The sequence below is a fragment of the Vicia villosa genome, linkage group LG6, assembly GCF_029867415.1.
Source record: "Vicia villosa cultivar HV-30 ecotype Madison, WI linkage group LG6, Vvil1.0, whole genome shotgun sequence".
Lineage (NCBI taxonomy): Eukaryota > Viridiplantae > Streptophyta > Magnoliopsida > Fabales > Fabaceae > Vicia > Vicia villosa.
The window spans coordinates 95,315,101-95,328,282 of NC_081185.1; the positions used below are offsets into that span (position 1 = coordinate 95,315,101).

General features: G+C 33.6%; 2 protein-coding genes across 4 annotated transcripts; one reads left to right on the forward strand and one right to left on the reverse strand.

The window, feature by feature from the left end:
- The first annotated feature begins 311 nt into the window (after window positions 1–311).
- LOC131609351 (uncharacterized) lies at window positions 312–1,933 on the forward strand. 2 transcript variants are annotated; one of them, XM_058881034.1, is made up of 2 exons: window positions 312–901; window positions 1,709–1,933. In XM_058881034.1, the coding sequence occupies exon 1, from the start codon at window positions 528–530 to the stop codon at window positions 864–866; it is 339 nt and encodes a 112-aa protein (XP_058737017.1). In that variant the 5' UTR covers window positions 312–527; the 3' UTR covers window positions 867–901; window positions 1,709–1,933. The 2 variants fall into 2 exon arrangements, with proteins under 2 accessions (XP_058737017.1, XP_058737016.1); XM_058881033.1 differs by having other exon boundaries at window positions 318–901; window positions 1,703–1,933.
- A 218-nt stretch (window positions 1,934–2,151) lies between these two features.
- On the reverse strand, window positions 2,152–12,608 carry LOC131609350 (uncharacterized). Of its 2 annotated transcripts, none has more exons than XM_058881032.1 (18): window positions 12,414–12,608; window positions 11,830–12,070; window positions 10,386–10,524; window positions 9,747–9,898; window positions 9,530–9,613; window positions 9,350–9,412; window positions 8,785–8,916; window positions 8,479–8,694; window positions 7,262–7,381; window positions 7,134–7,183; window positions 6,150–6,312; window positions 5,893–6,030; window positions 4,555–4,668; window positions 4,369–4,467; window positions 3,855–3,944; window positions 3,644–3,725; window positions 2,787–2,917; window positions 2,152–2,702 (listed from the first exon to the last, which is right to left on the reverse strand). In XM_058881032.1, the coding sequence occupies exons 2-18, from the start codon at window positions 11,983–11,985 to the stop codon at window positions 2,559–2,561; spliced, it is 2,073 nt and encodes a 690-aa protein (XP_058737015.1). In that variant the 5' UTR covers window positions 11,986–12,070; window positions 12,414–12,608; the 3' UTR covers window positions 2,152–2,558. The 2 variants fall into 2 exon arrangements, with proteins under 2 accessions (XP_058737015.1, XP_058737014.1); XM_058881031.1 differs by having other exon boundaries at window positions 12,405–12,608.
- Between the last annotated feature and the right edge of the window lie 574 nt (window positions 12,609–13,182).

Below are 13,182 nucleotides of genomic sequence, written 5' to 3' on the forward strand. Positions count from 1 at the left end.
TTGGAGAAATACGATACTCGAGCGAATCTAAACTCATCTATATATAAAAAAAAACAATGTGTACATTTATTTGGAAAGTAGGAGATTTGGAAGAAAAAAAAATTGAAAAGACAATTGTTTAGATAAAAAATTTAAAATTTAAACTAAATTTTCAAAAATATTTTTTCCTTAATTGAGCTTCATTAATCACTTGTGTTTAATTATTTTATTATTAGAAATTATTCTTTGTTTTTAGGTTCTTGATATTTTGAACAAGAGAGAAAAAGGATGAGGATTGATAAGAAGTCTCTCTCATATCATCCAATACAATTACAAGAAAGACAGCCAAACCAATCCAATCCATACACGACACCCACAAAACAACACAAAACACTTTCCTCCAATTCAACGCATTTCCATTCTCCCCCAAAATTCCAATTTTCATTCCAATTTCACACTCTTCAAATTCAAACCCCACATAGATTTTCATCCTTTTTCCCAACTGGGTTTTCAAAAAAATCTGATTTTTTAATACTTTATTTCACCCAATGAATTTCAGAAACTTGGAAGATTTCTGGGCTTTTTATGTGACTCAACATTCGAAACGAGCAACGAGGCATTGGCACTTTGTGGGGACGCTTTTGAGTATTTTGTTCTTGGTGGGTTCGGTTTTCTTCAGTTGGTGGTTTTTGTTGTTTGTTCCTTTATCTGGGTATGGGTGTGCTTGGTATAGTCATTTCTTTGTTGAGAAGAATGTTCCGGTTACTTTTCAACACCCCTTTTGGTCGTTGGTTTGTGATTATAAGATGTTTGGGTTGATGCTTACTGGGAAAATGGATAGAGAGATCAAGAGGCTTGGAAAAAGACCTGTGTTGCAAGTGTTCTGATTTGTGTTTGTTGGGTTGATCCTTTGGTGTTTGAGGTGAGTTTGCATCTGAACTTGTGTGTGAATATCTGTTTGTTTCTATTGAGTAGCTAGCTATGTTTGGTATTGGCTTGTTGATGGCTATGGATGATTTTGCTGATATATTTGATCCAGGGACCGGTCATGTGACCGGTCCAAGCCACTAATTAGATTGGAAATACTGATGAAATTTGATTTAGCTTGACTGATTTGATATGGAATCATTGACTCATTGAGTTCGTATACTGGCCGTGCCAATGACCGGTCGAAGTTTTATAGCATAGGTTGATAATGCATGTAATCCTTGAAAATCGAATGAAACAACATTTACAAAGAAGACAATGCAGGATAGAAACCTAAAATAGAAGCAGGGTCAGTGAATATTTACATTTACATATTTCAGTTAGAAATATGTGAAACATCTATTGTTTATCAGTGTCATTTTTCTTAATAGAAGAATTTGATATGTAAGTTAATTCCATTGGATAGTGCCGACAATCATAACCTCAAAAAGATTGCATAAGTATGATTTGAAAGGCAGGCTTTTAGTTATCTTTGCTTCTACATAGCAGATGAAGTTTTCTTTTTTTAGCTGGTGATATGAAGTTTCCTCTTCATTTCATCTTTTTTGCCATTTACTTGATGATGAAGTATGCTTTTCTGTTTTAGGAGAAAGTTGAAGTGTTTAAGTTTCCTTGCGTGGAATTAGGAGCTTTTGAAAGCTCTGTTTCTGTATGTTTAGATTTTCAATACTCAGCCCGTTATGGCACATTTATTAGTTTGTTGGAACGTAACTTCATTTTCTTAACATGTGGACAGACACAGGTTTGTGATTTTGAGCTTTGAAGTGTTACAGACAGACACTGATACAGGAAGGCTCGAAGCGCAGATGGATTCGTATGTGGCTGTGCAGTGAGAATGATGGTGTTGTATAGTGTTCGAAATTTTATAGTATGATATGAATCATAACACCACTTGAAATTGTAACAGAATTAATAATTTTTATGTGGTGTGTTCTGTCTAATGCAATACATAACTTACCCTTACTTGTATTCTTACACCACAACTCTTTGTTTACCTAAATATGTCTTTCTTGGAAACTATTATTGAGATCTTATAGATCTTTTATTCGTGTAACTTTTTTATAAATAAGGCCCTCAATTTCTTTTATAAAATGGAGAAGATCATGAACCTTTGAAACTCAAAGGAGCTACTTGAGGATAATGCGCCGCAGTGAGGTAAATGCAGAATAAATTCTACAATGGGGATAATCAAATGCTTTGTTAGAACTTCCCCAATTTAATATTCACATACAGGGAAGATTCTTACCAATGTAATGAAACTTGAATCTAGTAAACAACTACCCTTTCAACAACTTATAACCACTACTTAACAAAGAAAATTGTAAGGTACTATACATTGAGATCCTATACCTAAGTCATCATCTAGATAACCACAGGAAATGGTTCCAGGCTTGAATTTGAGTGGTACCAATACCTGCATTAACTAATAGCTAACTAATAGTTAACTAATTACTTGATATGATGAACCTTTGAATGATGGCCATTTGCAGACCATCAGTAGATCCCTTTGATCTAGCTTTCAATAGATGTACACTTCCAACATGTGTTTCTCCCACCAGAGAAAATTTTGCAGACCACAAGTTCCTTATTGATTACCTTCGCCTAGCCGTATTAGAGTGGTGATGTGCTTTGCTATCAATTCTAATCCTGTCGGCATACATGGGAAGGCGGATTATCTCATTTATTTCATTCAACAGGACATCCTCTGTGATATTGTCTTTTATACTTCGCATCACCTGCAATAAATTGAGCAAATGGCTAAAATGTTATATATAATGAGCCAAGAAGGAAATTTAAAATCAAAGTAGTTGGTAAAGGACCTTCTTGTAAGTATTGAAGTCATTGGGAGTCGACTTATCTGTTCTGACTCGCTTGAATATCCATTCATTTTTATCTCCATCCCAAGCACACTCGATGATCTTTCCTGAATAAGGTACAGGATCTGAACCTTCTGCAGATTTTAGATTTTCATTAAGCATTTGCTCGGAACCAAAGCAACTAAAAAAACTGGACAGGCTCAAAACATAAATATGGCAAAATCATGCATGCATAAGTATTGCTGAAATGTTATTGCAGAAAAACTTAGACATCAATTTCCATATCCAACTTTCTGGTGGGTGCAAGAAATTGGTTCTAGTGATAAGAACACCACTGATCTGGACATCAAACTAGCATGTGAACCTGTAAAAGTACTGAGAAACAAATGAAGCCATGACATGGTTCATTATTCTACAATTAAAAAAAAACAATGAAGCATGAAATCCTATCGCTAGTTGAAATTATAATATTTAGGTAAGGGAAAGAGGATGGAGAAAAAGGGAATGAAAATTTCAAAAAATAGGTTGTTATATTATATGCAGTGTAACAATATGTTACTAAATGGTCAATTGTCCTATTTATTTTTAACAACAATTTTTGTAAAGTATAATATACTTTACTAGCCCAAGCACAAGCCCACTCATAGAACAGGACTACTAACCATAGTAAAATAAGGAAACAAGATTACATTAGGAAATAACTAAATCATTCCACTATATTCTTAAGATCGTTGAAGATCTTCGAAAATATTCTCAGATATACACTGATATCTACAAAATACATGGTAGATGTTCGAACAACTAACAGCAAAACTGAATGAGTTGGACAGGTGTGATGAAATAAAAAAAATCTTCCTGACCTCCGAATGCAACAATATGCCCTTCCATGAGTTTCTTTTTTCCACGTTCATGGAGATAAAGCAGCTGACGGTCATCATCTATCTGTCAAACACAAGCAGCTAAATATTAGTTGAGTACATTAGCAAAACAAGAAGTGACCAGATGATAAGTGGAGCAAGAAACATCAAGAGCAACATTCAAAAACTTAGATATTGAGTTGAAAGATATCACCTCAAAGAGAAAATCAACTGAATTCAGATCAGCATATTTCCATTTTAAGAGACCTTCATGAGTGCGAGGTACATAAGGATCATCCCATCCCTGATCATAGATAGTCAGTCAGTAAGAACAAGGAAAGAAAAAGGAAAGACTCCGGTAAAGAGTAAATAATGAATGGACCAACATACCTAGACTATAAGCTAGTCTAGGTAACATTGATCTTCTATAAGCTAGGCTAGATATGATGTCTCTTTTACGGAACTGGACTTTATATTAAGATCACTATATAAGCCACAAGGACCTCTATTCTCACACTGAATAAGATACAGTAGTATGTAGACCCTGATGTGAGAGAGAACCGATGATGAGAAAAACAAATATCTTAAAAAGCTAAAAGCCATGTGATTATAATATTGGTTACTTGCCAGCTCGGCCTTGAACCAGAAGCATGTTACTCACAGGTCAGAGAGATATGATCAATATCAATATTCAGGACAAATGAAAATGATCTACACCCATTACCTACCTGAAATATGAGACCATCTGCATCATGTGAGAGTTTTGGAATGAATTCGATCAAAAGTTTTGTAACAGTAGACAGCAACCAAAAATCTTTCCTCCTCACCTAATCATTCAGATATATCAACAACCAACTACCAGTAGAAAAATAAAGCTCGAGCTATATGCCCAATTTCAGGTCAGAAATGCATACCCTGAAAGGCTCCATGTCATATCTATAGTAAGGATTTTTTCCCTGATACCGTTCCTGATTCCTGGGTTCAATCACTTCTTTCTCAAGCATCTTCCACCGTTCACAAAAAGGTCGCTGCACCAAGTTTAAACCACTTAAACCATATACTTGTTAATAAGAAAAAGAAAACACAGATTATAGAGGACAAATTAGATGAAAATTTATACAAACATTTTATGTAAAGATTAATCTGATGACCAAATGTTAAATTGATTTCAGGATATTTCATCTTTAAAGAAAATATAACTAAAGCACACCACAGAATGATCTATTTAAAATACACAAATCCAGAACCGCAAAATGTAAGCCATGCCAGCATTTTCCATCTTCGTATTTTTTTTAGTAACCTCTCATTCTAACTGCATTGTCTCCCTGCCTTTCACGACCATCTATGCCTCTCGTTCTGTTTTGTACAATCTTCCTTGTCTATGCAGAGTCGTGCGGCTGTACTCTTCATCCTCTATCATGAGTCACAATCATATCTGCCTATCACTCCCTCTTTGTTAGTCGTTTGACCTTCCAAAGCAACAGTTCGGCCTCTTACTTTCGCATACTGATCTGCGCACAGTAAGCCTGTGTTGCCTCTGTTTTTGTGTTTTGGCTTTGTTTTTGAATAAATATTGCTTTGTTTCTTCTCTGGTGAATTGGTGATTCCATTGGATGTTCTATTCTTTAACTCGTACTTATAAAGGATCTTAGGAACTGTGTTACGATTAGACGTTATGCAATCTTGCTACCCCCTTGCTGATCCTTGGTAATTACTTAGGTAGGATGTTCCAATCCAAGTTGCGATCTTTCTACCCTCTACCAATCTTGGCGACCTAGCCGCCAACACAATTGATAAAATATTTCAACTAAAAGACACTCCTTTCACATATCATAATATATGGCAACCAGGATCGCACAATCCAGCTACATTGAGAAGAACTTTGGATGATCAACAAAGAATCATACAAATAGAAAGAAAAATAAAAGAATAAAAAAGTAAAGAGAAGATGAATAGAAACAATAAATATACCGCTTCTATAGAAAATAAACCAAATTAAAAAAAAAAAAAAGAAAAAAACTACTACATAAGGTCACAAAAGAAACAGGTGGTATGCTCTCTAGAAAAATAGGGTTGCATTTGCTTTGTTAACCACAAGAAACCGAAGTCAAAATAAAAATATTGCATTAATTTTAGTATTTTTCCACTGTGCAAATAAAATTACATCTAAGGGCACGATTATGGAACAATATCATACAAAATTAAAATGAGAACAACCAGTATTACATCGTGAAATTACAGATAAACCAAACCTCTATCACTGAAACAAAGTTGACTGCCATCAGGTCATATATTAGGTATCTTCTTTCCTGCTTTTTTGAATCTGGCAATGTATCAATAATCATCTCCCCATCAAGTAATGTGAAGTGGTGAGTCTTCTCAGCCAAGCCCTTGAAAGTCAGAGATATAAGTGTATTAGCTTTTGCACCATTAAGTTCAAACAGAAACATATAGAAAATTCCACTTAAATTAAGTAATTAACAGTAATAGTAGTATACGCCACACATACATCATTTGTAACCCTGCAAGGAAACCTCATTTGAACCCTTCTAAAATTGAAGTTTCTATCAATCAAGTAGCATCCATCCATAGTTATTAGCATCATATATCTTGTTCCATCAGCTTTCCATGTTGCATAGTAGTAACGCTGTCGTAACAGCTGTAAATTATCCCTGCTTACAAAGCAACCAAATTTAGCATAATACGGATAAAATAAAAAAAGCAAAATCAATAGGGAAATCTTATTGCTACATTTATAAAACTATGGAAGAATAAAAACAAATGAAAAGTTTAGAAAAGAGACTTAAATATCAATATAGTAAAGAAAATTTTCATTAATTAGATTACAGCAAAAAAATGTTTGGCACTAACACTATATTTGTATAAAATCCCCCACACCCCCTCCTAAGCATAATTTGATTGGTTCCAGTCTTCATAGATATAAATCTAATTTTAAAAAAGTTTCTTAGGCACATCACTTCATTTTTGAATATACTGGTGTTTGCTTCTTTTTTACATAAAGCACACTGCCTTTTTAATCGTGTTTGATAACAGATGTTGTGGGAATGGAAAGTTTTGTTTTATTGATTTTGTCAATTTTTGTGGAGTTTTTTGTTTATGAAGATGATTGTTGTGTAAAATTAGTTCTACCTCTAGATTCTACCTCATAGATGTTAATGAAATTCTTCTATCAATGAGAAAAAGAAAGAAAACTTGCAAAATTTAATGCCGGGTGAATCTAGAGGTAGAATTAATTTTACACAGTAACCTCTGACAATTTACAAACATGACTCATTTTCAAACAAGGAATGAAACGGACAGAAGTGCATACAAAAAACCAACTTTAAGCACCAACATAATCATAAGATTTGTTAAGGCACAGAAGGATGGTATGACAAAGTACAGTAGCCCTAGAGCTTATAACCTAAGGTTTGCCACTTAATTAATATAAAATATCACAATATAGTATGTTAGTGGCTCAGATAAGTCGGACCTGTTTAAAGAAACTGGGTGTGACCCTGGAAATTGCATGCGTCCTCTGGCCTGCAATTTCAGAAATTAGATATCACATCTCAAATACTAAACTGACACTCATACAAGATAGATATTCAAAAGGCTTACCCCAACCCCTAATTTGAGTATTTGAAAGCAGAACTGTCGAAATGCATCTTGCTGATCATTAGATATCTCATCTCCTAAAACATCATCATTTGTCATTATTGTGTTGATCTCAGGGTTCTCCTACGAGCATAGAAAAGACATCAAGATTTAATTACCATTAGAAAAAAAGGATCTTAAAAGAGTATAGGCATGTATCGGTTTAGTTTCTTTCAAGGCCTTACACAGTCTCCACTGTACCGGACTATTTCTCTATTCTGTTGTGTTTAGCTGTCAGTGGTCAGCTGTCAGAGGCAGTTACAGTAGGTTAGAGTCTGTTTCAGAGTCTTAGACTAATTTAGTCACTATGACTCATGTTCTGTAAATATGGGTTACCTCAGAACCCAATATAAGAGTTCATATTCAGTTTCAATATTCAGCGAAGATTCAAATTTTCTTTCTCTTTTCTTTCTATCAGTTTATCAAACACTGTTCAACCCAAAGTACAAAACTTATAAACAACTAGGTTCAAGAATGTACTAAGGTACCATTCACGGTATTTAAGACAGACCAAATTCAAAATAAACAAGCTTAACAGTAAGTGTCATTCACAGACACCACAATAAATGCAATGTTATCTTCAATGAATGACATATGAAGTATGAACCTATTACAGTAATGGTATTGGTATACTTAATAGGAGTGAAAATGGACACCAGGAAACACAGTCAAATGACTAGCTCAGGAATCCCATGAATTTTTCTGGACATCTTTAACTTTAAAAATAGAAAGAAAAGAAGTAAAATATGAGAGACCAGTACCATACACAGTAGAACTCTAGAGTATTCAAGAAAAGGGGTACAGCCAACAAAAGTCCAGAACATTAAAAAATTATTCCAAAAGAACACAGCCACCCTACAAGGTAGAAACAATTAGACCACTGTTTCTGAATGCAAGCTGCTCGAGGTACATAACAATGATAATAGACAGACAGCCAAATGGCCAAATATACAGCGGGTACCCCCACCTTTCTCAAAAAAAAAAGGTTTTTAGAATGTTATAATTTACGAGTTTTACTGCAAAGATAAGGGAATATTTGAGCTGGCCCCCTAAACCCAAACGATGTGTTAGAACTAATAGGAAAATGGAAATAAGACTTGCATGAAAACACGCCAGAAGATCGACAACCTATACATATTATGTGATATCATATGATAAAAAAGAATTCACTTTATCCATACATGCAACTGAGGATCTGGTACTCCATCATCATCATCATCGTCATCTGGAGCTGCTTCACCATTGAGATCAACGAGTTCGGGAGTCCTCTTCCACTCAGGAGTAGGAGGACAAACTATCATTTCAGGTTTTTTTTCATGATAGAATTTATATAATGAATCAATATATTCAGGTTTATATATTCCTGGAGGCCGTGCATCAGAAAACATTTTTATCGCCTGTGAAAAAGGAAAACAAACAAGTATAAATACTGAACTTGTGAAATGTCATATGGAGATATGAAATCATATAGTGACTCGAATGCTGACCTGAGTAATAGACATTGACATTGTGCGCATTAGATAATGGATTATCATATATCCTGTACGATTATGACCATGTGTACAATGAACGAGTATATACCTCTTTGAGTGTTTTTGATGAGATAGAAATTGTATAACCTGAAATTGAAAATAACTATATGGTTATATACTTCTGATCAAAATGTTTCATTAAAAATCACATTAGATATGAGCATGAAGGTTTAAAATAGTAAGAATAAAGAACTACATAATATTAAGATATAAAACCAATTAATTATCTAGACCATAATATTATTTAACAGTAAAAATGAAATCGAGATGCATAATGGCAATGGAACTTGGAAGCGTTCAATACATACTAGCCTATAAAAATGAAATTTGTGTAAGAAATAGTTTTGAAAATATAAGAAATCCCTATTATTGGAGCATGTCTCTAAGGTAATGTATATGTTTATTTAAGTAAACAACAGCATGGTAGCCTAAGCCTATCCTAAAAAGAGAAATAGGTGCCATATTATTCAAAATAACTTGGAAAGACTACAACAATACTATTAAAAAAGAACAAACAAACCTCGTAGACAAAATGATTAACAGATGAATTATCAGGTACTGCACCGCGGCCCTTGCATTGAATCTAAACCACAACCATGGTCTTCAAATGTAAGGACAAGAAAAAGGAGCCACTGTTTTAAAGATCTAATATATATACTAAAAAAACATATGGCTGGGGAGAAGGATGCCCTCAACAAACCTTAACATGCCTGATAGCCTCTTTCTTTAGATCTGATACTGGATAGTATCGAGAAGTATTTGTCAAATCAATGACCAGACCAAGCTGCAAGCCAACATAACAAACTGTTAAAAAGGGCAGTCAAATGAAGCAAGCCAACCCAGGTACTTGCATGACTCATTGATCACTTCTGTACTAAAACCTATATAAAAAAGAAGAGAAAACACATTCTACTTACTTTTCTCCCTAAAACTCTCTGTTGATGTATCACTTGTTTAAACGAGTATCTTTTACCAGGAAAAATATAGTCATTGAAGGATTCACCCAATGGAACCTTTGAAGGTATCATGCCAAAAATTTCCTGACCAGATGAAGGGCAATCCAACCAACCTGCGTGTAAATAATATAATGATAGTAATAAATTTTTTTACATTTTACTAACATTGACAATAATCTTAATCTGTTATATAAATTCAATCAGAAAATCCTTAAGGAGATTATAAAGTAGCTATTCTTCGGCATTTTATAAACAGAAAATCCTTTGCATCATGTATTTGATAGGATCATTAATCTCCACTCATAGTCCCATAAGAACTCAAAATCCTTGCAACTTTGGAAAGACATAAGCCAAATTTATTCATCCAAAACTAATTTTAGAATAAATTAAGCAAATAGCATCGGTGACATCTAATAATTATCCCAAAGAATCATCCAAAATAAGTATATAAATGGAATTGTAAAACAAGAAATCTATTTTACCATTTCTAGAAAGACTAGTTATTTGAAAATAATAAATCGTTGAGACAAGATATGAATGAAATTACATCATCAATTGCCACCAGCAAGCCAGCGAGTTGCCCAGGGAAGAAATCCTTACCTGGAGGAAGCTTACTTCTATCATATGATTTAAGAATCTTATTATGGAAAAAGTTATCATATCCAGGTGGCTGTGATGCTTGCACGGGCTTGTCATCTGAACGTTCTCTTTTCAACCGTTTTTTTCTTTCTTCACGTTCCTAAAAGAAAGCAGGAGTTTAGCATTTGGGTTAATAAAGAGACCTTAAAACGTAAAATACATTTTGATTACTTATGGAGACAAAAGAATAGGCAGAATATGTGGCATATTTATAACTGGAAGGCCAAAAAGAAATCTTGTCAGAGACTCCATCCAGTTTTTATCAAGAATTAACATAGCAAAGACCCAATTTACGGATTGTGATTTTTCTCTATATCTCCATGTTCTCTATTTATCAATTGATTTCGTTGTAGGTGGAAGTGGAAAGGAGAAGACAAAGAGAGGGAGTGGGAGAGAGACAACAACAAAATATTCTTGATATTCAAAACTGTTGAACTTCTACAAATTCCTAGACCAATTGGATTAAAAAAAAAAAATACTATTTAAGCATCTTCAAAAATCTCAATTCAAAAATTTCTTGGCTTAGATATAATGTATACTTTGACCGAATTATATTTAAATTTCTCTAAACCTTCTTTTATAAGACAAGCAAAACAGTCACAAACATTTTTAAGCAATTTCAGTTGTCTACTAATTCAAATAAATGAAATACATCATCAAGTTTTGATGCTGGCATGGGACTTTACCAAAACGGATTGCACCAATGTATAAGTGCATGGATTTGCATGGGTATACTTTCTGAAAAAGAAAGGTTTAGACATATTTATTAATGCTGGTGTAGAATCAGCTTGATTCCTTCTTAGGCAGATGATTTAATTCCTGACATGTTTCCAACAACTCTTTTTAAAAATGATCTATCATTTAAATTGATTTTTTCCTATGCCATAGGATGGTGCATCCAAATTTGAAAATTTTATGCAGTATTCTCAGTATTAAAAATTGTATAGAACTTTTGAGAAAAATATATAAGTCATTGCACCACAAAACACAGTCAAGCTGACAAAAGAAATAACCCATCAAAATGAAAATGGATTCCCAACGAAACGTAATGAAAATCCTATGTGAAAATAACTATATATTATGAACCATGCCAATCACAGTTGTTAAGTAAAGGTTATAGCACTATTACATAGCAGAATTTGAACAAATCACTATTGTTTCGCAATACGCTGTTTAGCACAAATTATTGTAAAATAGCCGCTATAGTGTCGCTATGGCACTGTTGAGTACCAGAATTCAAATTAACCGCTATTTTCCGTGATCCACAATTGACAAATCGAATACCGTTAAACAAGAAACTACCATCGCAGTATTCCAAGGCAGAATGAATCAAATCCAACTTAAACCACCAAACACAACAACATCAAACAGAAGAAAAAACATAATAATAGAGAGAAAAGTGTACCCGCCGTGCTATATCAGCTCCACTTTCTATGCGCTCTTCTACCGCGTTATATTTTTCTTCTGGCACATCATACTCTTCCACCTGCCTTTCAAAAGGATCTTCATCTTCCTCCTCCGGAACAGGAGAGGCATTCAAGTCCAGAGAAATCGTCATCATACACCACCAAGCAACATTCACACCCACCACAGCAAATTAAACAACCCACAACTACCTACATATGCTAATACCTGTAATCTTTCACCTGCACCACACCATTCATATAACAATCTTATTATCAACGCAGCGTGCCACGGCAATGCAACATTTCATTAAAAACAAAACAAATTCTACTCTCTAATTGTTCAAACTTCAAACTTCAAACATCACAATAGAGCAATTAACCTAACAAACACCCAATTTTACCGATCCTACAACAAAATCACATGATTATCATTTCCCCCCTCTCTTGAATCCTTCAAACTACTAAAACAACTCATTATCATCCCAAATTTCGCAAAATTGACGTCAACATTCACATGCCAAGATTCAAGAAACATCAAAATTAAACAAGTTAAAGAGTATGCAAGTGCACGTACCAAACCTACCTACTAGAATTTCCGCTTCGAACACTCCGTGATGGAGTTGGAACTCCAAAACCCTAGAGAGAGAAAGAACGAGTGAGAGAGAAAGGAGTAAGGAGGTGTTTGTTTGTTTTGCAGCTTTGAGTGAGAAAGAGACACGAAACAGAGTTTGAAACAAAACGAAAAGTGATTCGAAGTTTCTGAGTTTGAAAAAAATAAAAAGAAAAAGCGTTTTATAGGGTCACGGTGACAAGAGAAAAAAAAAAATCATTGAGATTACGTGTAAAAGTGTAATTAGAACCGAATGATCCCTAAATCGGTACACGGTGGCACGCATAGTTGGTTGGATGTTGCGCATAAGTTTACTGTGAGAATGTGACTTGGATTATGCTCTGAATTCATAGTAAGTAAATGGAGTAGTACAATGTAAGTAAATTAATAAAATATGTTATTCAAGTTTAATTAGAAAAATAATATTTATTGATTGTTATTCTAATTTGTATACATTATGTTTCTTTATTTAATTTTTTTATTAAAAAAATTAAATAAAAATTAATGTTACTTTTTTTAAAGTTGTAATTAATTGGGTCAATCATCATTAGTCATTACTTAATGTTTAAGTTTTTATTTTACTAAATTAAAACAATATTCATTTAAATGATAGATTCTACTTAAACAAAAAGAGTGAAATTACAAAGAAATTCTTATTTATAAAAAAAAAATACTTTTAGATTAATTAAATAACTCATGTATCTGGTCTATATAATAGACAAATTGATTATTTAATAAATTT